The sequence below is a fragment of the Phacochoerus africanus genome, chromosome X (assembly GCF_016906955.1).
Source record: "Phacochoerus africanus isolate WHEZ1 chromosome X, ROS_Pafr_v1, whole genome shotgun sequence".
NCBI classification, from domain to species: Eukaryota; Metazoa; Chordata; class Mammalia; order Artiodactyla; family Suidae; genus Phacochoerus; species Phacochoerus africanus.
The window spans coordinates 83109718-83134997 of NC_062560.1; the positions used below are offsets into that span (position 1 = coordinate 83109718).

A 25280-nucleotide genomic window follows, 5' to 3' on the forward strand; every position below is an offset into this window, starting at 1 on the left:
AGTTTGTTTTATCATAATAATTTAGACATTTAAAGAAATACATATTAAAATCTAATTTTTTACTTTTTTGGGTAATCTTTCTCACTTTTAAAATACAGAGTTCATTTTAAAATCCAGAACGTTATTAGTAGACCGCATTAGGAACTATCTCAAACTTTAAAAAATTTTTAAATTCATTATAATGAATTGAATTCATTCATTTATTTAACTTGTTTAAGAAAAAGTCCATATTTACATTACTAAAATTACTAAAACCGGTTGCTGCTATTTCTTTCCAGATCCGAGACACTAAATCAGCAGATCAAAAAACAACCCTTTTGCATTTTATTGCTGAAATTTGTGAAGAAAAATACCGGGATATCCTGAAATTTCCTGAAGAACTGGAACATGTAGAAAGTGCAAGCAAAGGTAATTGATTTATAACTGCTTTGAGACTTTGTCTTGCCTAAATATTATATATTAAATAGTAGGATTAAATAATCTATAAACATTAATCATATTTTTTGTTTGGTTACAGATATAAGAAAAGCAGGAAGATAGTTTCCATTAGCTTATATTTGACAGCATAGTGTGTTTTAGTGTCTTGCTTTTGACTGACTTTATTTTTAGTGCTTCTAGGTTATTGAAACTTTTGTATCTCTGATCAGATAGTACTTTGTTCATTCATTTCATAAACACTTAAGTATATATTGTTTGTGAAGGAACCATGCTGTGGAGCTTTTGGTGATAGCAAGATGATTGTTAGATAGTTCTTGCATGAATATGTTTAAAATCTAGAGGGTAAAAGAGACATATACAAATACCTTAAGAAACAAAAATGATTTTGAGAAGTGATATGAGAAAAGATAATGGACTGTAGTTCAGATGAGAGAGAGAGAGTACTTTTGAGTGGATTGATAAGAGAATGCTTCTTGAAAGAGGCCAAAGGGTGAAGCATGAGAATAGGATCTTCCTAGACATGGGAAAGGGACATGCTCTCCAGAGAGCACACAATATGAGCAAGGCACGGTGGCAGAAGGTCGGTGGTAGGATGAATGGAGGAAACTGACTGTCAGGCAGGAGCAGTAAGGTGGCCATCACAGACTTCAGTGTCATGTTAAGCAGTGTGCTCTTAATGTAGTAGGCAGCGGGGCATCCTAGAAGGACAAGAATGGGCAGGACTTGGCTCCTGTAAAGAACAGGAGGAGGGGGAAGAAACATGTCTCCAAGACTTTAATTAGAGCTGATTAGCTTTTGTTGGTTAGTAAATATTATCTTGCAAGAAGTTGAAAAGTCAAAGAAAGGAGGAAGGATCAAGGAAATGTGGTTTTTTGGAAGGCAAAATGATATATGTAGACAAGTGCATTTTTCTTCTTAGATAAGAGAAGTCCGCCATAAATCTTATATTTGAAATTTTACTCCAGTAATTCCACTTCTCTCTGAGGACTTTCAAAAAGGACTGTAAAGCGAGTTTATTACAAACCATATAAACCCATTAGTGTCCTTTGAAGGAGACAAAAAAAGCTATGTCTCTGAAACCCAGAATATCATTTGTATAATATACTTCAGTGGTCATCTCTGTAGGTCTGGTATCACATCCTCAACATATTTCTTGAATGAAATCAATAACATTTCTCTGTTCTTTAATTTAATGAATATTATGGTTGTTGCTGTTGTTTTGTTAGAATGGAATAATCATAAAGATGCCTGTAGTTCCTCCAGTCTCGGCTAAGAATATATTATATTCAGTTTTGTTTGTTTCCTATGCCTGGGCTTTTGGTAAATCTTTTCATATTTTTCTTTTACAATATCACCAAGTTCTTTCTTCCTACCTATTTCAAGAGCAAAATGTCTCTCTCAAATTTTGCTTATTTCTGCTTTTGTGTGGTCTTCTTGCCACTGTATTCAAAAGACTGTTGCCAAAAATCCTCTTCCTATCTCACTGTTTGGGCTACAGCAATCCAGCCTTTTCTTTCCCTATGAAGTTCAGACTCAGAGTTCTCAACTCAAAAAAGTTCTGAAGTATATTCCACCACTTACACCTCCCCCTTTCATTTCCTTCAGGTTCTCACTTCAGTGTGCCCAGACATTTTCTTCTTTTGAGCTGATTTTGTTCCTTTTTAATAATCCTGTCTCTGTGTAAGATTTCATGCTGTCTCCCATGCCTGGAAATCTCACCTGCCCTGTCCTCTAAGACAGCTGACTATTTGTCAAATCACTGTTAAAAATCCATTTCTTTTTTTTTTTCTTTTAAATGTTTTGCTACTAAAGCCTTAGGAGAAAATACTTTTGAATTTAGTCTGTAGGAAAAGAAGAGAACATGGTGAAAGTCAACCCAGTTGCTTCTTATTTATACTTAAATATTTTCCTTGGTATTTGAGTCTAAATTGTCTTATTTGCTTAATATCGATTTCAGTTCTGCTTGAATCCCATTCTGTCACCTCCAGTACTTTGTATATAGCAAGCATACCTATATTCATAGCCAACCAACAAAAATAAAAATAGATCAACACTATAGAGTAATTGAGTTCACTTGCTCATGGACTAGCTCCTTGTGAAATGATTGCCTACAAAAACAAAAAATGCCTTTCTTTTTAAACTGGAGCAATAGGAGTTCCCACCGTGGCACAGTGGTTAACAAATCCGACTAGGAACCACGAGGTTGCGGGTTCGGTCTCTGCCCTTGCTCAGTGGGTTAACGATCTGGCGTTGCCGCCAGCCGTGGTGTAGGTTGCAGACGTGGCTCAGATCCAGCGTTGCTGTGGCTCTGGCGTAGGCTGGTGGCTGCAGCTCCGATTCGACCCCTAGCCTGGGAACCTCCATATGCCCCCAGAGCAGCCCAAGAAATAGCAAAAAGACAAAAAAAAACAAAAAACAAAAAACAAAAACTGGAGCAATATAGATACAATGAAACTAACTCTTAGTTATTGAATTATATAACTCATATTTAAAGAACAAGTATTTAAATAACAAGATCTTCCAATTAGAAGATTAGAACAAGATCTTCTAATATCATCTATATTTGTAGTTTTTTTTTCCTTTCTTGTACTTTTGAAAATTCTTTTTTATTTCTTTTATTTTAATTTTTTAAAAAGTTTAGTTGATTAGCAATATTGTGTTAGTTTCAGGTGTACAGAAAAGTGATTCAATTATATATACATAGATATTTTTTCAGATTATTTTCCATTATAGGTTATTACAAGATACTGAGTATAGTTTCCTGTGCTATACAAAAAAGCCTTGTTGCTTATCTGTTGTATATATAGTAGTATGTATCTGTTTATCCCATACTCCTCATTTATTTCTCTCCTCTTCTTTGTGTTTTTGAGTATAAAACCCAAGCACTAGAGTTCCTGCTGTCATGCAGTGGGTTAAGAATCCGATAGCAGCGGCTCAGGTCGCTGTGGAGCATGGGTTCAATTCCTGGCCTGGTGCATTGGCTAAAGCATCTGGCATTGCCATAGCTGCATCTCAGATCCAATTCCCTGGCCTGGGAACTTCCATATGCTCTGGGTCCAGCCATAAAAAACAAACAAAAACAAGTACCTATTTTGATAGAGTAAGGATCTTTTTCTGTCTGGTATAGCAAATAGATGTATTTCAGTTCAGTATTAAAATTACTGACTTCAAATTAACTCTCAAAGAATAAAATTACCTTGAAGTGAAAAGAAAACTGGAAGTAGGAAATATGCGACATCTCTGGAAAAGTGTATAATTGCCTTGATTCCTTGTAAAGCTGAGCTTCTAAAATTGTGTGCGTCTTGAAAGATGCAAAACTGTGGTATAAACTTAGCATATTTTCCTAGAGCTCTGTAACTCAAAGATATTGGGGAAAAACACATCATTTTTACATTAAAACAGATATATATTATGGAGTAGGATGCAAAATTCACATGAATTTTTAAAATAAAATAGATGACTTCAAGGAAATTTCACACTTGCTGCAGATCCCTAGGGGAGTGTGTTCAATCTTCTCTTCCATTAGGGGCACTTGGGTGAGAAAAGTTTATGAAGCATTGCCTAAAGAATTGTAGAGTAGTTTTATTTTGGTTTGATTTCACTTATTTATTTATCTATTTAGTTATTACTGCAGGGAGGAGGGAGGAACACAGCAGGGTGAGGGAAGAGAGTGCCTTTCTTCTAAACAGATCTTCCTATCGGCTTACTTAAGTTCAGAGTCAAACGGTACAATGTAATTTTGTTACCAGTGGAATTAATAAAATAATATTTCTGTGGTCATTTTCTTCTAAGTTAAATGATAAATCTGCATGTCCTCTCATTCATGTTTGAAATACCAATGAGTCTTTAGAGGAAAAAATAGGGGTTGCTATAGAGATTCTAATGCCTTTAAAATATTGGAAATACATTTGATAAACCACCATTATCTTTTCTCCAACGACTGATTTTAAAGATTATAAGTGTGTGTGTGTATAAGTATATATAGTAGATATATAGGTCTATATTGTATAAAGCTTATTTACTAGACCTAATTTATAAATCCTTTATCTTCCCCCCACTCCCATGACTATCAATTTATCTTTCAGCTTTGAGGATTTTTACAGTTTGATTTAAAACCTCTAGTGTTTTATAGGTCAGCTCCAGGGATTAAACCAAAAGGGTTGGTAAAGTTTAATTGAAACTATTCCATTCAATAGGAAAAAATTGTATTAATGTATTTGAAGGCACTGTTAATCCCAGAGTTTTACATAAATCTGAAATGGGTTTCACTTCAGTTAAATTAGTACCATCCTATAAAATAAAAGCTAGTTAAGTTTTCTATAAACATTGTTAATTTCTTATGAATTAAATCGACTATTATACTTTTTTGCTTTTTAGGGCCCCATCCACGGCATATGGAGGTTCCCAGGCTAGAGGTCAAATCGGAGCTACTGCTGCCTGCCTACACCACAGCCACAGCAACGCAGGATCTGAGCCACGTCTGCGACCTACACCACAGCTCACAGCAACGCCAGATCTTTGACCCACTGTGCGAGGCCAGGGATTGAACCTGCAACCTCATGGTTCCTAGTCGGATTTGTTTCCACTGCACCATGACCTGAACTTCAACTAATATACACTTTAATGACCAAGCATACCTTTTAATATCTGCCATCTTTCCACGTCATATTAGTAACTCTGATTAGCTATTTATCCACTCTGACTCCTTCACAAGATTAATAATGATGAAAGTTTAGATTAGAGGAAATATTACAGGGTAAAAATCTATGAAATAAAAAGAAAAAAGTAAAATCATAAAGTGCGGAGTTCCTGTCATGGTTCAGTGATTAATGAATCCGACTGGGAACCATGAGGTTGCAGGTTCGATCCCTGGCCTTGCTCAGTGGGTTAAGGATCTGGCATTGCCATGAGCTGTGGTGTAGGTCGCAGATGTGGCTCAAATCCTGTGCTGCTGTGGCTCTGACGTAGGCCAGCAGCTACAGCTCCGATTGGACCCCTAACCTGGGAATGTCCACGTGCTGCAGGTGCGGCCATAGAAAAGACCAAAGAAAAAAAAAATCATAAAGTGAAAAATTTGGCAGAATGAAAAAAAAAATCCAGAGTTCCAGGGCTGGCAAAAGCTTTAGAGATCATCTCCTCCCTGCTAAAAAGACACTCACAATGGCATTTAGTGCGAATTCATCATTTTCCAGTTAAGGAACCTGAGGCCTAGAATGATGAAAGAATTGCCCGTGATAACACAGCTGATCGGGAAAGTCAATGAAGGTTTGCAGACCTTTGTCTTGCATTATTTTATTACATATATTTCAGCTCCATTTTTGCCTCCTTTGTGGTCTAAAATATACAACAGAGATTCATGCTCACATATTGGAAAACATACAGAGGGTCAGTGCTGACCAAATAAAAGATTTGCTAGAGTGTAAATGTTACTTCCTCTATATAATGGTCCAGTGTCTCTAGCCTCATCTTGATGGAATTACCCTTTCCTTTCTGTGAGTCACAGCAGCATTTTAGTCTTCTTAGTAATACAGCATATGCCACATTTGCATTTTTTACTTTGTTGTTTGCTTCTCTCTGTACCTTCTAGACTGAGTTGCTCAATACGCTCTATTTGCCCCAGTACTCAGTGCTAGTATAGCATCTCAGAGAGAAGGAAATGCTCAATAAATGTTTGTTATAGTGAATCATTGTAGATCCGTTTACAGTATAGCAGGTGTATTTCAAAATAAGACCTTGTGGAAAGTTGACAGAGAATAGCAACCTTAAAATTACTGTTTACTGTAAGTAGAAGGGGAAAAACAAGATAATTTAGAGAGGATACTAGAACTAAACAGTATTTCCTGGCCCCTGTTTTACTTCTTTGAAGGAGAAAGTTAAAATTGGAAACCACTGAAGTATTAATGGAGAAAAATCTAAACTTACGGAGACTACCAAACCATAAAGGTTTATGGTAAACAATAAGGATTAAACTCATAGGAATGAATGGCAGCCAAGACTCATAAGATATATGGCTATCTTAATGTAATATCTAACTAACTGCTAAAACTTCTTTTATTCTAATTCCTGAAAAAAAATTACTTTCATGGTGTCTACTGTTTTATTGAAAAATCTTTTTTGCGTTATGGGACAAAATCCTGCTGTTTGTAGAGCATTCGATATGCAATGACTCATAGGACCCAAGATAGTGAAAAAATATTAAACTGTAGGATTTCATAGCTATTTAAACTTTCAGTTGGGTCTAACTTTTTAGAAGCATAGAATGATAATAAAGCAGGGTTAAAAATGTCAGTAGATTTGACCCTACTTAGAGGTTAGCAGTCTGAATAAAACTGAGTACACATCATACCAATACATCATTTTAATTAAAAAAATTAAATTTTTTACCTTTTTGGGGAATTTTTCATATACTATTTAAAATAAATCATTTTGCTGAATGAATTGTATTCTATTGTATCAACACCTTAAATATCTTATAAAAATTTAGAGGAATATTAAGTTTTAGGGAATCGAATCTTACATTTCCCAATTTGATAGACTTCTTTCTTCCTTACTCTCACCAAGTCACCCCAATTTCTTTCAAACAAAGTGAATTTCTTTAAAAGAATACAGTTCACAAGAAGTCTAACACATGCATTGAAAATATATTTTCAACCTGAAATATCAAAAAGACTTAGGAAAGAAGGTCATGTTTTCTTGCTGGCCAGTAATCTAGTCATTACCAGCCAGTGTTTTTAATTCATAACATATAAACACTCTATTTCATTTTCATTTCCAGAGGAAACTATTTGTTGAAAACAGTAATATCTTCAGGGATCAGTGAAAGGAAGCAGAGACCATGGCCGTTTGAACTTCAGTAAAATGTTTCAGTATAAACCAACAAATTTTGATAGACTAATATAGGCAGCTGTCAGGGTATCTTAGCTCTTGGAACCCAGAATCTTTTTCTGCTAGATAAATGTATGCATAGCTTATCTGTCTCACACCGATGCCAATGCCCTGCCTCTCTCAGGGCTTCTGTATTTTTCCGGACTGAATTCCCCCCAACTCTGAGTCTCCTCTTGGCCCTTTTCAGCCCAGTGTATCTTTTTGAAGGCCAAGCTTAATTTCATGGGTGTTTGGTTTCTGAAAATTCATCCAGCTTGTCAACTGTGTGCAAAATGTACGTATGTTTAAAGAAAGCATATTTTTTATAAGCTGGTATTCAGATTTTTTAAAAATGTGTAAAGACTGATGAAAAGTGAGAAGTATATTATATTTTAATTCAAAATGTCCTCATTTTTCCCCCTGTGCTTCCTTATAATGATTACATGCATTGTATAAATAACTGCTATCAGAGTTGATCTGACATTATTGTAAATGGTTACGATTTTTTCTGCAAGTTGTATGTTGCTTAAGAATTTTATCTTTGAGTCTTTTAGTTTGAGAATGAATCAATATGTCCTAGTATTAAAAAGGAAGAAAGGGGGGGAACCCACCAAGCACATTATATACCATGTAAATATTCAGGGTGATTTTTTTCTGTAGCTATTGTCAATATTATGCTGTCTTGTATATCATTGAATCCTAACATGTCCTGAGCACATCCTGAGTTAAAATTTTCACCAAGAACCTGTCACTACTGTCATTGTTATCTTTGCTTCAATGTCAGGAAATAGGATATGTGGGAGTATTGTTCATTTTAATCTCACTGTGGATTCAGTCTTGTTAGCTGAAAAGCAAATATTCAGGAATCAAAAATTACAATATGATTGACTCCTGAAATAAAACACAGGGGCATCTTTGCTGCAAGAGGTTAAAGGACTGGTGGTAAGTAGTAATGTCAAGGTAGAGAGGGGAAGAGTAAGGGAAGAGGGAAGAAAGAAAAAAATGAAGAAAGAACCAGCTTTTGCTGTCACAGCAGAGTCAGGAAGCAGAGGTTCTTGTCTTGGGTGGCCCTGAGTACAGATTCTCTAGGGAAAATTGGTAGAATCTAGTAATCAACTTGGTTACCGTCTCTGTAGTTTTTACCACTACCAATTCTTCTGCCGCATTCAGCAATAAGGATGAGGCTGGTTTAGGGACATAAGGGTTGGGGATTTTGGGAGACTAAAGAAGAGTATCTAATATACAAAAGGCCTGGAATTGCCAAAGCAATCCTGAGAAACAAAAACCAAGCAGGGGACATAACTCTCCCAGACCTCAAGCAATATTACATAGCCCCAGTCATCAAAACAATGTGGTACCGGTATCAAAACAGACAGACAGACCTATGTAGCAGAACAGAGAACCCAGAAATCAACCCTGACACCTATGGTCAATTAATCTTTGACAAGGGAGGCAAGAACATAAAATGGGAAAAAGAAAGACTATTCAGCAAGCATTGCTGGGAAACCTGGACAGCTGCATGCAAAGCAAAGAAACTAGAACACACCCTCACACCATGCACAAAAATAAACTCCAAATGGCTGAAAGACTTAAATATACCACAGGACACCATCAAACTCCTAGAAGAAAACATAGGCAAAACACTCTCTGACATCAACTTCATGAATATTTTCTCAGGTCAGTCTCCCAAAGCAATAGAAATCAGAGCAAAAATAAACCCATGGGACCTCATCAAACTGAGAAGCTTTTGCACAGCAAAGGAAACCCAAAAGAAAACAAAAAGACAACTTTCAGAATGGGAGAACATAGTTTCAAATGATGCAACTGACAAGGCTTAATCTCTGGGATATACAAGCAACTTATACAACTCAACAGCAAAAAAGCAAACAACGCAATGGAAAAATGGGCAAAAGACCTGAATAGACATTTCTCCAAGGAAGATATACAGATGGCCAATAAGCACATGGAAAAATGCTCAACATCTCTGATTATAAGAGAAATGCCAATCAAAACAACCATGAAATACCACCTCACACCAGTCAGAATGGCCCTCACTAATAAGTCCACAAATAACAAGTGCTGGATGGGGTGTGGAAAAAAGGGAACCCTCCTGCACTGTTGGTGGGTATGTAAACTGGTGCAGCCACAATGGAGAACAGTTTGGAGATACCTTAGAAATCTATCCATAGAACTTCCATATGACCCCGCAATCCCACTCTTGGGCATATATCCAGACAAAACTCTACTTAAAAGAGACACATGCACCCTCATGTTCATTGAAGCACTCTTCACAATAGCCAGGACATGGAAACAACCCAAATGTCCATCAACAGAGGATTGGATTCGGAAGCAGAGGATTGGATTCGGAAGAGTGGTATATATACACAATGGAATACTACTCAGCCATAAAAAAGAATGACATAATGCCATTTGCAGCAACATGGATGGAACTAGAGACTCTCATGCTGAGTGAAATGAGCCAGAAAGAGAAAGACAAATACCATATGATATCACTTATAACTGGAATCGAATATCCAGCACAAATGAACATCTCCTCAGAAAAGAAAATCATAGACTTGGAGAAAAGACTTGTGGCTGCCTGATGGGAGGGGGAGGGAGTGGGAGGGATCGAGAGCTTGGGCTTATCAGACACAACTTAGAATAGATGTACAAGGAGATCCTGCTGAATAGCATTGAGAACTTTGTCTAGATACTCATGTTGCAACAGAACAAAGGGTGAGGAGAAAAAAATGTAATTGTAATGTATACATGTAAGGATAACTTGATCCCCTTGTTGTACAGTGGGAAAATAAAATAAAATTAAATTAGAAAAAAAAAGAATAAGAGAAAAAAAAAGAAAAATTTTTATGGCCTCACCTGTGGCATGTGGAAGTTCCCAGGTTAGGTATCAAACTAGAGCTGTAGCTGTGGCCTATGCTACAGCCACAGCACTGTGTTTCATTCTCACATGAAACACATGTCCTACATTTCTTTTAAAACTTAGTCCAGTAATAAGCTGTAAATCATTGAATAAATCTACTGATCAGTTTGATTGAAGGTGGAAAAAAAAGTGAATATCTTGGAGTTCTTGCTGTGGCACAGTGTGTGAAGAATCCAACTGCAGTAGCTCAGGTCTCTGTGGAGATGAAGGTTTGATCCCTGAGTTCAATCCCTGGCACAGGAGCTTCCATATACTGAGGGTGTGGCTATAAAAAAATAAATGTAAAAAATTTAAAAATGAAGGTCTAAATTCACTTGTTAAGTCACAAAGCTGTCTGAAATAATGCATGATGTCATTAATTTTGGGTTTTTTGCATGTTCTTTTACTTTCTGCCATCTTGCAGTCTTTTAGAAATTAGACTCCTTTTTTTTTTTTTTTTTGTCTTTTCTAGGGCTGCACCCATGGCATATGGAGGTTCCCAGGCTAGGGGTCCAATTGGCGCTGTAGCCGCAGGCCTATGCCAGAGCCACAGCAATGCTGGATCCAAGCCATGTCTGCGACCTACACCACAGCTCATGGCAACGCCGGATCCCCAACACACGGCAAGGCCAGGGATCGAATCCACAACCTCATGGTTCCTAGTCGGATTCGTTAACCACTGCGCCACAACAGGAATGCCCAGAAGTTAGACTCTTAAAAGCATGATCACATAGGCTCATCTGGCCCCAAGCTATGATGGAAGAATCATTATTCCACATTCAAGAATTGATCATATAATTTCCAATATCCTATTTCGATAGGTTATCTTTGTTCTTTGTATGTATGTATAAACATAGAAGCAAAGAAAAACGTTTTAATTGAATATTATAAATAATTAATAGTAAATGTTTAGAGGAAAATAACAGGTGTGAATTTAAAATATTATAACTAATACAAGTGATAATAAAATATTCCTTTTGTGATCATTTTTAAGAAATGGATTCTGCTCGCATTTGTTTTTTGTTTTTTTTTTTTTGTCCTTTTGTTGTTGTTGTTGTTGTTGTTGTTGCTATTTCTTGGGCCGCTCCCACGGCATATGGAGGTTCCCAGGCTAGGGGTCTAATCGGAGCTGTAGCCACTGGCCTTCGCCAGAGCCACACGAGCCGCGTCTGCAACCTACACCACAGCTCACGGCAACGCCGGATCGTTAACCCACTGAGCAAGGGCAGGGACCGAACCCGCAACCTCATGGATCCTAGTCGGATTCGTTAACCACTGTGCCACAACGGGAACTCCGATTCTGCTCGCATTGTAACACAAAACTTAAGCCTAATATTTATGCTAGCTATTGCTTCTTCACTTAATTATGCATTTTTTATAATAGCTAATATGATAATATTAATCACTACCATTTATAAAGAGCTTACTAAGTGTCTGGCACTACAATAAGCTTGCTTTTAGAGAAAAGGAGACTGAGTCTCAGGAACATTAAGTGTTCAAATAACACAATTAATAAGAGCCAAAATTTTGGCTACTTCTGTATCCCTTGTTGTTTTCATTATAACAACACTGAGAGTAATATCAAAAACATAGTAGTTGAAAAAGATATAAAATAGAAAATTTTTTTCATAAATTTAAGATAAAACTGAGAAATCAATGTAAACTTTGATAAATTCTGTATTTTACGGGGAACATTGTTATAATTAGAAACACCCAATGAAATCATACAATACAGAGACTTTAGTTTACTTTAAAACTAAACTGTTAAATATGTAAAATGGTATTGTTAGGATTTATGTTTTCCTTCAATTGATTTTTTCCTTCTATATGTTCACAGAGAACAGTAACATACTTGTGATGATGAACAATTATTATCTCCATTGCCCACCCTTCTTGATGGATATGGTCACCAACTAAACTTTTGTTTACTTATCTCTAGTAGTATAAGGACGTGCAGTCCCTGAATTGCACATTTGTATCCCTTGTTTCAAACATGTCACTTTTCTGCAGTTATCTCTTTTGTGGAAGTGTGGACATTGTTTAAATTAATTTGAGCGTTTATTCATGTATCTTTTACTATTAGAAAACACACTGAATAGAAGTTTGACAGAGGAAAATGAGTTACCTCATACACTTTTATAAATTACCTCAGTTGATATCCCAACATACTTAAAAATTTATTAGAAACTATTCTTTTTTGTTTTGTTTTGTATTTTTTTGCCTTTTCTAGGGTTGCTTCCTGTGGCACATGGAGGTTCTCAGGCTAGGGGTCCAATCGGAGCTCTAGCTGCTGGCGTACACCAGAGCCACAGCAACACGGGATCCGAGCTGCGTCTGCAGCCCACGCCACAGTTCACGGCAACGCTGGATCCTCAACCCACTGTGGAAGGCCAGGGACCAAACCCGCAACCTCATGGTTCCTAGTCTGATTCATTAACCACTTAGCCACGATGGGAACTCCAGAAACAATTCTAATACATATCCCATACATGTGGACAAATGACATATGGACAGAATGTTCTCAGAAGACAAATATACCAAAAATGTTCATCCTCATCAGTAATGGAAGAAATTCACATAAAAGAATAATATACAAGTTTGCAACTATTGAATTGGCAAAGGTTAAAAACAAACTGTCATATACTCAGTGCTAATACAGGTAGTGTTGGGGAGATACACATGCATTAATAGTTTCAGTTCAAGATGACTTCAACTTTTCAGAAAACAAAATGTACCAAGAGCCTCAAGCTAATTGCAGACCTTTACTTTGTCCTAAGATGATGATCAAACGTGGCTATCATGATTTATGTGCAAGAATTTCATTTGTAACGTTATTTGTAACATTGAAAATTAGAAATATCCCTTAGAGCTAAGAATTAAGAGAAATAATAAAATGAATCATAGAACACACATATGATGTAACATGTTTTCAATAAACTGAAGTTTTCAATAAACTGAAGCTTTCAATGAACTTTAATGACACGGGGAATACAAATAATATAGTAAGTTTAAATAATATAAGATCCAAATTTTATTAATCATATTATACTTAATAGTAATAACAGTCATCAGTAGTATTTTTGTATTTTCCGTTTAATTTCTGCAGTATATAGAATTGATTCTTGTTATTTATAGTAGTTATGTTCTAATAAATCATCATAAACACTGAATTAGGGAATGCTGAATCATTGTTCCTAGGGGAAATACAGAGTTAGGTTCCTACGAGCCTCTGGTCACACCATTTTCATCAACTGATCAATACATATCCTTGTTTATGTCTGTTTCTGTTTAACCTTATTTATGTCTGTTTCTGTTTAAAGATAACTTATTTGATACATGTGGTTGATTCATTAACATTGAACTCATAGCCAACAGCACTATAACTCATGCCTGAATGAAACCTATTTTACACACATATATTCTCTATAAGGTACATCACAGTCTTCCTGCATTTAGGAACACTAGATAGCACTTCAGCCCTTTTCTTGGGGGTCATTTTAAAAACCAAAACCAGAGTTCCCATTGTGGCACAGTGGAAACGAATCCAACTAGTCTCCCTGAGGTTGTGAGTTTGATCCCTGACCTTGCTCAGTGGGTTAAGGATCACAGCGTTGCCGTGAGCTGTGGTATAGGTCTCAGATGCAACGCTGATCCCGCGTGGCTGTGGCTGTGGCTGTGGCTGGCAGCTGTAGCTCCGATTGGACCCCTAGCCTGGGAACCTCCATATGCCATAGGTGCAGCCCTAAAAAGCAAAACAAACAAACAAAAAAACCAAAAAACAAAACACCCCCAAGAGTACTAAATAGGTTGCAAAAGGCTACTTGTTTATAGTATGAGAGCTAAAGAAAGGCAGACACTCTTATCACTTTGTTCAACTTCAGTTGGAAACATATGACCCCAACAACTCAAATTTTTTCATCACTCTGCATGTGTGCATGTCTATGAATGAGCACAAAATCACTTTGAATATTGATTGGGATTACAGATAAATTTCATCAAGAAGGTGAATTCACAAATATGGAATCCATGAATAATGAGAATCAACTATGTATTTATATTTATAATCATGAAATAACTTTAAGATATAACCCATCATGCAATTCCCTGGTGGCTGAACAGGCTAAGGATATGGCATTGTTATTGCTGTGGCTTGGGTTGCTGCTGTGGTGTGGGTTTGTTCCCTGGCCTGGGAACTTCTCCATGTTCTGGGCATGGCCAAAAAAAAAAAAAATAGAGCTCTTCGTACAGTTCATTCATTCATTCACTCATTTCCTGAACAAACAAATTGAGCACCGGTTATATGCATTAGCACCATTTTGAACCTTTTGGCTTTAGTGGTGAATAAAACAACATTCTCATTTTCATATGAAAAACTAATATAGTTCCCTTCAGTCATGAGTGTTATGAAGAAAAATAAAGCAAGATAAGAGACTAGAGAATGTAAGAGAGTGCTATATTATTACATGTAGTTGTCACAGAGAGCTCTTTGTTATAGGTGACCTTTGGCCAGAAACTTGATTAAACTCAAGTAACAAGCCTTGTTCACCTCTCAGTCTAGGACACTGCCAGCAATGGAAACAGCAAATGTAAAAGTCCCTGAGCCTTCTAAGTGCATAATGCAGTTGAGGAAGACCAAGGGAGCCAGTGAGTGAAGGTTTGTGTAGGTGGGTGGGAGAGTGATCCGCAAAGAGATTGAAGTTGTAGCCAAGAGCATGTATAACCTTGTAGGCCCTGGAATGGACTTTTACTTTTATTCAGAGTTTAATGGGAAACTATTAGCAGGCAGAGAGTATGGGAGTAATGAGATCTGACTTAGCTTTAAAAGAATCATTCAGCCTGCCAGGTGGAGAAATGGATTGAAGTATCACAAGAGTAGTGGGAGATCAGGAGACCATTGAAGTTGATCACATGAGGAAAGATGTTAGCATCAGTTAGGGTGACAGTGGTGGAGCTTAGGAGAAGTGTAGATTTCCTATTTTTCCGAAGATTAAGCCATCTGAGTTTGCCTATAAATATAAGGTGAGAAGCATGACACAATTATTCTTTAACACTGACTCCAAAAGTTGTGAATAGAACAACTGAAATAAGATGTATTTGCCATCAGTTGAAGGGGGAGACTGTAGAAGGACTGAGTTTGGAGTTGGGACTATCTGGAGTTCAGTTTTGGTCATAATAACCTTTAGATACCTATTAGATGCCAAAATGGAGATGTCAGGTAGGCAGGTCTAGAGAGTCCAGAGATAAGAGTGATAATAACAGAGTCTATATAATAAGATAATAAGAGAGTCTAGAGTTTAGGGAGGAATTGGGGCTGGAAATAGACATTTGAAGGTTATCAGCACATAGATAGTATTTAAATGCGCTTGAGTCAATGAGATCACCAAGAGAGTGAGAGTAGACAGCTAAGGGAAGAGGCTGGAATAGTCAACCATGGGACTAGGGATCTAGGTAACCAAGAGAGTACTTTTGAGTGAATTAGGACACTCATTTGAAAGGGCATAAAAGTGCCTTGGGAACTTTCAGCATGCAGAAAAATTTAGTTTTCGTTATTCAATTTTTTAGTTTTATTGAAGTATAGTTGATATTTTTACAATGTTATAATTTCTGCTATCCAAAAAAGTGATTCGGTTATACATATACACGCATCCATTCTTTTCCCATATAGATTATCACAGAATATTGGGTAGAGTTCCCTTTGCTAAACAGCAGGTCACTGTTGACCAATCACTCCGTATACCACAGTGTGCATATGCCAATCCCAAATCCCTGGTCTATCCCTACCCCCTCCCTACTTGTCCTTTTTGGTAATAATAAGTTTTGTTTTCAAAGTCTGTGAGTCTGTTTCTCTTCTGCAAATAAGTTAGTTCATTTGTATTGTCAACTAAAAAAAAATCAAGCTGAAATTTGAGAGTTAAGTTTTATTGGGGCGAAATTAGGACTTAAGCCCTGGAGACAGGATCTCAGGTAGCCCTGAGAAACTGCTCCAAAGAGGCAACAGGGGAAGCTAGGATATGAGAGATTTTGCAAAAATGTGGAGGTAGTAAGAACAAAAGATTTACAGAAAACCTTCTCTATGGGAGTAAGTAAAGGTCTGGGCTCACTGGAATCACTCCTTTGATATGCTTTCCTGAGTTCCCTCAGGGCTCATTGGCCCACCCTTGGGAGTGGCTGTTCTCATGGGTCACCACGACATCTTTTGTTTTGCCCACTAACTACAGCCCAGAAAGGGGGAATATTAAGATAGAAGTCATAAAAGTGAAGGGGGAGGTGAATGTAGCCATGCTCACATTTTACAGAAGCTTTCTGCTGGTCTCATGAAAGCTACTACTAGTCACAGACATTAGTCATCATTGATGGATTTTTAGTGTTTTTCTACATAGGAGGAAATGCAAGAATTGGGCTCATAAAAATCTTCTCCTAAAAATATCTAACTATCTGAAGACCCGCTCTTACAGTTTTCCCAGAGCACAGAGTGCCTCACTCCTGGTCTCCACCCTGAGCTCCATGCAGTGGCTCATGTTTTGCTCCATGTAGAGGCTGATTGCAAGTGCCAAACTTCATTTCACAGTATCCTTTCTTTAGATTGCACATATAAATGATATCATACAAACAACCCAATCAAAAAATGGAAAGAAAATCTAAGTAGACATTTCTTCAAATAAAACTGACAGATGCCCAAAAAAACACATGAAAAGATGTTTAACATCAGTAATTATTAGGGAAATGCAAACCAAAACTATGATGAGGTAACATTTTATATCAGCCAGAATGGCCATCAACAAAAAGGCTGGAGAGGGTGTGGAGAAAAGGGAATCCTCCTACACTGTTGTTGGGAATGTAAATTGGTACAGCCACCATCAAAAACAGTATGGAAGTTCCTCAAAAAAATAAAAATAGAACTACCATATGATTCAGCAATCCCACTCCCAGGCATATATCCGGAAAAAAAGCATAATTTGAAAAGATACAGGCACCACAATGTTCACTGTAGCACTATTTACATTAGCTGAGACATGGACACAACTGTCCTTTGGTAGAGGAATGGATAGAGAAAATGTACTACATATATACAGTGGAATATTAGTCCTAAAAATAATTTAATTGGGTTGAAACTATAAAGAATAATGAAAAGTACAACTCTTAGATATGCTGTATTAAACCAGTGAACCAGATGTTGTTCTATTCTGCACTTGAGTCCTTTGTATTATTTATGAAGGAGCCTATGAATATGAGAACTTTGTTTTATTTGCTACTAAAGCCCAAAGATCCAGAATGGTGCTAGGCATATGATCAACATTAATGTAGTCATGCACAAATACATGCAGAAAATCACACACACACGTGTGCACACACATGTAGATACATGTGCGCCTTGATAAAATACTTTGCTTTTTTTCTTTTTACTGCTTCACCTGAGGCATATGGAAGTTCCCAGGCTAGGAGTCAAATCAGAGCTGCAGCTGCCAGCCTACACCACAGCCTTGGCAACACTAGATTCAAGTTGCATCTGCAACCTACACCGCAGCTTTTGGCAACACCAGATCCTTAATCCACTGAGCTAGGCCAGGGATTGAACCAGCGTCCTCACAGACACTCTCTTGAGTTCTTAACCTGCTGAGCCACAAAGAGAACTCTACCTTGATAATTTTTTTTCATTTTAGGGCCCCACCCACAGCATATGAAAATTCCCAGGCTGCAGGTCCGATCAGAGCTGCAGCTGCGGCCTGCACCATAGCCACAGCAATATGGGTTCCGAGCCGCATCTGTGACCTACACCACAGTTCATGGCATTGCCAAATCTTTATCCCACTGTGTGAGGCCATGGATTGAACTCACATCCTCATGGATACTAGTTAGGTTGGTAACCCGCTGAGCCACAATGGGAACTACTGCCTTGGTAAATTCTTGATCATCAAAAACTCAATACAGTTGACCCTCCAAATCCACAGGTTCTGCATCTACAGATTCAATGAATTTTAATCCAGAGTTGGTTGAATCTGCTCATGCAGAACTCAGGGGTATGGAGGGCTGACTGTGCCATGCCATTTTATGTAAGGGACTCAGGCAATGAGGATTTTGGTATCTATGAGGGATCCCTTAGCTAATCCTGTGTATAATTACTGTAGGTGATTATTTGAAGATTAACACATATGAAATACTATGCTGTGTTCTGGAGTTGAGAGGGTCTATCAGTGCACAAATATTTATCACCTAGGAAGTCTTGTTTTTTAATATGTATAATTACTTTTATTTATTTTGTAAATCTGTTTCCAACATCTTCTAATTAGAACTCTGAGCATATTGAAATCCTTCAAAAGAATGCATTAGGGAAAAAGCCACAAAATCCATTTTGTACTTTGAGACTCTACCACCATGTATTCTTCATTATATATTTCTTTATTGAGGAGTGATTGACAAATAAAAATTGTGTACAGCTATGTTGTACAATGTGATGTTTTGATAAATTTATATATCGTGAAATGAATACCATAATCTAGCTAATTCACAATCCATCATCTTACATAGTTACCTTTCTTGTGTTGGTATGGGGGTGGGGGTGTGTTTTTGGTGAAAACACTTGAGATATACTCTTGTAGCAGATTTCAAGTGTACAATACATTATTATTAACTACAGTCACCATGCTGTATATTGGGTCTCCAGAGTTTATTCATCTTAAAACTGAAAATTTGTATCCTTTGATCAAAATCTCCCCTTTTCCTTGAACCCCTTCTCACCCTTCAGCTTCTGGTACTATAAGTTCAATTCTTTTTTTTTTTCTCACTTCACATCTAAATGAAAATGGTATATCATTCAGCCTTAAAGGAGAAGGAAATCCTGCATTTGCAACAACATGGATGAACCTGGAGGACATTATGCTAAGTGAGAAAGCAAGACAAAAAGGCAAATATTGCATGATCTCACTTACTTGTGAAATGAAAAAAAATTGAACTCATACCACCAGAGAAGTTGAGTGCATGTGTGTCTGCGTGTGTCATTTTCTTTATATATTCATCTGTCAGTGGACACTTATGTTGTTTTCATCTCTTGCTTGCTGTGAATAATGCTGCCATGAACATGAGGGAACAGATATCTCTATAAGATACTGACTTCATATCCTTTGGATAATACCCAGGGGTAGGATTATTGGATCATATAGTAGTTCTATTTTTAATTTTTTGAGAAACCTCCATACTGTTTTCCATGGTGGCTGTACCAATTTATATTCATACCAATAGTGCATGAGGGTTTCCTTTTCTTCACATCCTCACAAACACCTGCTATCTTTTGAGATTTTAACAATAGTCATCCTAACAGGTGTAAAGTGATAATCTCATTGTGGTTTTGTGTATTTCTCTGATTAGTGATTTGATCACCTTTTCATATACCTGGTGGCCATTCCTTTATCTTCTTTGAAAAAAACACTTTTTCATATCCTTTGCCTATTTTTAAATTGAGAATCTTTGTTGCTATTGAATTACATGAGTTCCTTATATATTTTAGCTCTTAACCCCTTGTTACAAATACACTGTAAATATTTTTTCCTATTTCGTAAATTGCCTTTTCATTTTGTTGATTGTTTCCTCTCTTGTGCAGAAGCTTTTTAGCTTGATATAATTCTGTTTGCTTATTTGTTGACTGCGCTTTTTATGTCAAATCCACAAAATCATCACCAAAACAAATGTCAAGGAGCTTTTTCCCTGTCTCTTCTTTTAAAAGTTTTATTGTTTCAACTACTCACCGTATTTTTAATTTTTTTTTTGTCTTTTTGCTATTTCTTTGGGCCGCTCCTGCGGCATATGGAGGTTCCCAGGCTAGGGGTCGAATCGGAGCTGTAGCCACTGGCCTACGCCAGAGCCACAGCAACGCGGGAATCCGAGCCGCGTCTGCAACCTACACCACAGCTCACCCCAACGCCGGATCGTTAACCCACTGAGCAAGGGCAGGGACCGAACCCGCAACCTCATGGTTCCTAGTCGGTTTCGTTAACCACTGCGCCACCACGGGAACTCCCGTATTTTTACATATTAAAAATCCCTTCAACACCTATTCAAAATACCTGCTTGTAACCAGCAGTTTTTTTATAAAGGAAAGACTGATGTGTGTGTGTTTATTATTTTTGCATGCGCTGAAATATCATTTTGGGAAATTAAAACAGGCAGGTAATTTCAGGACATGAATGCAGTTTAAAACATAGGTAGACTAAGTAGACAGTAAGCCAGGGTTTGGTGGTAACACCTGACACCAATGCTGCATGGTAGTGAGCAACACTTTTCTGAAGCTTTTGCATTGCTAACAGTGAAGCTAGATATTTGTTCTTCCGGAAAACTATTAGCCAACATCATCCCAACTAATTGCTTTATTTGAGAAATCTTATTTACCAAAATTAAGCCTAGAAAAGTGAAATTCAAGTATGTGCCTAGTAAACTCCATCTGCATGGTAGATAACCATCTAATCTTGAATTAAGGTCCAGCACTAGAAGTGTTATCTGGTTTGTATCCTAGAGAGGATTTTACAGAAGTGATTACTGACATTTTAATTTTCTCTCTTATGATTCCTTTCAAAAGATGCAATATAGGTTACAGAATTCTCCATATTGTCATGTCTTTAATAAGTAAACTAATAGACTTGCAATTAACACCCAGAAAGAAGAATATTTCTGAGACTTGAGGATTTTTTTACATGCTTTACAAACAGAAATTGAACTGTTTTCATTATACAGTCAAGTTTTATTTTATAGGACTATCAAGCTCTCCACCATTTGGGATTCCCTTTTTAGTAGTTAAGGAACCATATTAGTGAGATTAGAAAGAAAAGGAGAGATTTGGGAAAAAAATGCAGGACCTAAAATTCTGCTGGATTTGGGATGTGATACAAGTGGTAGTTAAGGAAACCACCAATGGGAATACAGGTCACAAAAACCATAGAAATAATATTTGTATGCATATATTGTACCCAAACCATATATATAATAATTTGAAATTACCTGTATGTATTTTTCAAAATACCCATGATCCCCTGAATGGATTTCACTTCTAGCATTAGCAGTGTCATACTACGAACACTTTAAAGTTAAATAAAAATTCTAGAATTAGCTGTAATTTCAGATTCAATATCTTCAATTAAGTTCAAAAGAAAATATAAAGCAGAGAAGTATTTATTCTGTCTGATCAAATTTCAAAACAAGTGTATAGCAGGGTCAGATAATTACCATATTTGCAATTTTATGTTTTAGCTGTATTTCTAATGTCAAAACTAATTATTCTCTAAGATTTACTGCCATTTAAAGTAGTTAGCACATAAAAGTGTACGCCAAGCCTCACTGTGATGTTAAAGGCTTGTGAAGTTCAAATATTTTGCAAAATATAATTTAATTTTCTATGGATATTAATCATGGCAGAGTTGCCATTCTCTAAGTAGTCTTGTATGAAGTCAATCACATTCACAATTTATTATATATAAAAAGAAATCTATATCTATAAAGAGCCTTTTTTCTTGCTTAACAACTGTAATCATTTAATCATCTTCATTCTGTGCCTGCTTCTGGTCTTCCACAGTGTTAAAACAGTGGGAAATGATTTTGATTAATGAGGCCACTGGCAGGATGATGTTCAGGACCATGTTTGTGTTGATATAATGTTTAAATTATAAGCAAGTATCTGAGATGGAGGAAACAAAGAGCCCTGTCTCCCATAAGTTATTTTCAAATTCTGCTAGAAACAGTTAATATAAGCTAAATCAATCCATATCATTCTCTAGATCCTTAAATTCTAAATTTGTGCCAGCCGGACTTGAGGGATCATCTTCAGACAAGAGCAGCAGCTCTGTGGCTCGTCAGCATGTTCCCTTCGGCTGTGCTTACTGCCAGCTGTCCAAGTGTGCAGGGTGCTTGTGGCTGTGAGTGCTCAGAGTATTGTAACACCTTAATTAAAAAATAAATAGTGACTGTCACTGCTGCTTTGGCCAGAGCGTTTTCACTCATGTAGTTGATTTCCTCTGCTATTATTATTATTATTACTATTATTATTATTTTCATGAAAGAAAAAAAGAAATCCTGCCTTCGACATCCACGGGGGGAAAAGTGAAGTGCTAATTAAACTGTTGTGAAACAATATTATCCTCTTCAATTTTACACTGACAGTTTTAATGTAGAGTCACTTTAACAGGCTTTGCAAATCAGAATTCTTTGGGCCCTTTTTCTCTCTCTCAATCCACTGAACAAATCCATTCCCTGGGATATTGAAAATGCAAAAGCAAGACAAAAATAACATTCATTTCATAAAAGTTTTGTTAGTACTCTCACTAGCTGAAGATAAAGGTGGAAAATGTTTCACAAGGAGTCATATGAGATACTACTGTTTACAGATTTTTAGAAACAAAACACCAGAGTCTGAAAAGCCATCAGGTATTGCTTTGAAAGGAATACAGAATTATATGGATTTTGAAAGTGTTGAAAAATGGCTTAAATGTACTGAGCTGCCCACAGCCCTTGGCTTTTACTTTTTATATGAGTTACATCTGAACAAGGATTTTATTATGTCAGTGTTGTTCATGTCGCTATAGTCAGGGTTGTCAGCATTTCCATTATCAACCCCACTGTTTTGGTTGGGGTTCATAACTCAGCTTTAGAAGTCACCCTGGGCTGAAGGTTGGCATATGCATTTTTAAACTGTGGTGGTAGTGATGGGAATATGTGTGATTAAATATGTAGTAAACATTCAAATGAACATATACTGCTTTTTATGCTATGAAATAGTTCAATAGAATCATATATTGTGGTTTCTTAATTATAGAAACCGCCTAAAATATTACCTTGGTGTAACTGATTAACAGAGTTAAAGAAAACTTTTCTCAATCTAATTAGTCCTTGTAGCCAAGAAACTCTGAACTTGTCTTGGAGCCTTGAACCAAAACATTTCCTGTTACCGCTTGAGTAGTAGCTTTTAAGAGCACTCCATTATCTATTAATACTATAGCCAAAAACTGGCTAATTCTGTTCAAAGATCAGTGAGTGCCATGAGGATTGAAAGGTTAAACTGACAGTTTGAGGTTTTATTTTTATATCTGTAGCCACATGAACAGGTACCTAAAAGATTTTTTAAAAATAAAAATGTATTTCTTTTGAGTTAATCTCATTTTTCTGTCCATAAAATTCACTGGTTAGGAAAACTAAAATATTATAGAAATTTAGTAAATCTAGAAGAATTAAAAACATGAAAATAATAAACACCAGGGATAACTGCTGGTTAAATGTTGGTATATGTCTTTTAAATCTTTGTATTATGCATATACACAATACATATATTATAAAATTGATATCAAAAGCTGAATTACAGTATGATTTTTTTTCCTATGTAGGAGAACAGAAACCTATCATTAAATGTTTTTCTAAGGCCTACTTTTCCTAGTTGCACAGTATTCCACTATATGGATCTAGTGACATTTAACTTATCACCTATAGTTGCAGGTTTTGAAATCTGTTTAATGATTTAATCTTACTTTAGAATTGAAATCTGATGCAAATTTTTCACAATGAGGGCTTTATCAGAATCTTGGTCTTATATGTTTTTAGATATTCTTCTGGTACCTTAGTTACTGCTTCCCCAAATGTTAACAATTCATAATTGTGGATTAGAAAAAATACTTAAAATATAGAATTTATTATATTTTGATTACATAGAGATGCTTACCAAATACTGAAATTCTATTGGTATGATTGCTATTGATGATTATAGTGTAAATGGAAAAGAATTTTAGAAATTTATAAATTAGCAACCAATAGAATAATCATTTCCTTTGAATTCTTATTGACGAGTGGGTAAGAAGGAAATTTTGTTACAAATAACATTTCTCCAAGTTTTTTTTTTTTTTTTCCATGAAGGGACAACCATTCACCACAGAAATAAGGTATAATTTAATATAGAATTCTGTGATCAGAAAGTCCTGAGTTAAATCTGGAGTCTCCTTTCTAGTTATATATATGATTTTAAGCAAGGTATGACACCTTTGTGAGCCTTACTTTTCTCTTCCTGAAGATGTAGATAATACGTACTATGTTATAAACATTAAATGGATTATTACACAAAATTTATTTATTCAACTGATATTTGTTAAACATTTGCTATACTTTTGGTAATATGTTTAGGGATGTGATAGTGAACTAGACAGATAGCCCCTGCTCTCATGGAACTTAGAGTCTAGTAGGAGACACAGAGGACAAGCAAACAGATTCATAAATATATACTTATGAATTGTGATAAGTGCTATGAAAAGAAATGACAGGTGCTCCTATTTAAGGTCAGATGAGTTCAATGTTCTCTGTGGATGTGGCATTGAGGATTTCCAGGTAGAGGAAATAACAAGGACAGTGGGTCTGAGGCAGAAAGAGTTTAACGTGTTCTGGGACAATAAGCAAGTGAAGAAAAGGGTGAGCAGCAAGCACACGCTAAGGCTGGGAAGGTACACAATGGCTGGGTCAGCGAGAACCCCAAGTGCCTGGCTGTGTGCCTGGTGGAAGGGAGGTGTTCAGTGAGTATGCACATTGCCTTCCTTCGGGCCTTTAGAGAGGACATGGTCTCAGCCAAGGGATTTTGGAGGTCAAGTTAGTTATACTAAGTTCTGGAGATTATGTACATGTTTCTACTTTAATTTGAACTATCATCCTCATGATCATAAATGATTTCAGCCTCAATTCTGAGTTTTGTGTAGATGCCTCTTTTTCTTTTCTTTAGCCCCTTTTCTTCTTATCTCTCCCCTCCTCACCACCTCACTAACCTAGAAGCATATAAGTAATCCGCCTTGGAGTTCCCGTCGTGGCGCAGTGGTTAACGAATCCGACTAGGAACCATGAGGTTGCGGGTTCGGTCCCTGCCCTTGCTCAGTGGGTTAACCATCCGGCGTTGCCGTGAGCTGTGGTGTAGGTTGCAGACGCGGCTCGGATCCCGCGTTGCTGTGGCTCTGGCGTAGGCCGGTGGCTACAGCTCTGATTCGACCCCTAGCCTGGGAACCTCCATATGCTGCGGGAGCGGCCCAAGAAATAGCAACAACAACAACAATAA

The 25280-nt window shown here is 36.8% G+C and overlaps 1 protein-coding gene across 1 annotated transcript in view; it reads left to right on the forward strand.

Moving 5' to 3' along the window:
• DIAPH2 (diaphanous related formin 2) overlaps positions 1-25280 on the forward strand; it is a 913509-nt gene that overhangs the window by 480628 nt on the left and 407601 nt on the right. Inside the window, exon 23 of the mRNA XM_047765864.1 lies at positions 279-408. Within this exon, the coding sequence (XP_047621820.1) occupies positions 279-408 (130 nt within the window). The remainder of the gene's footprint in view (positions 1-278; positions 409-25280) is intronic.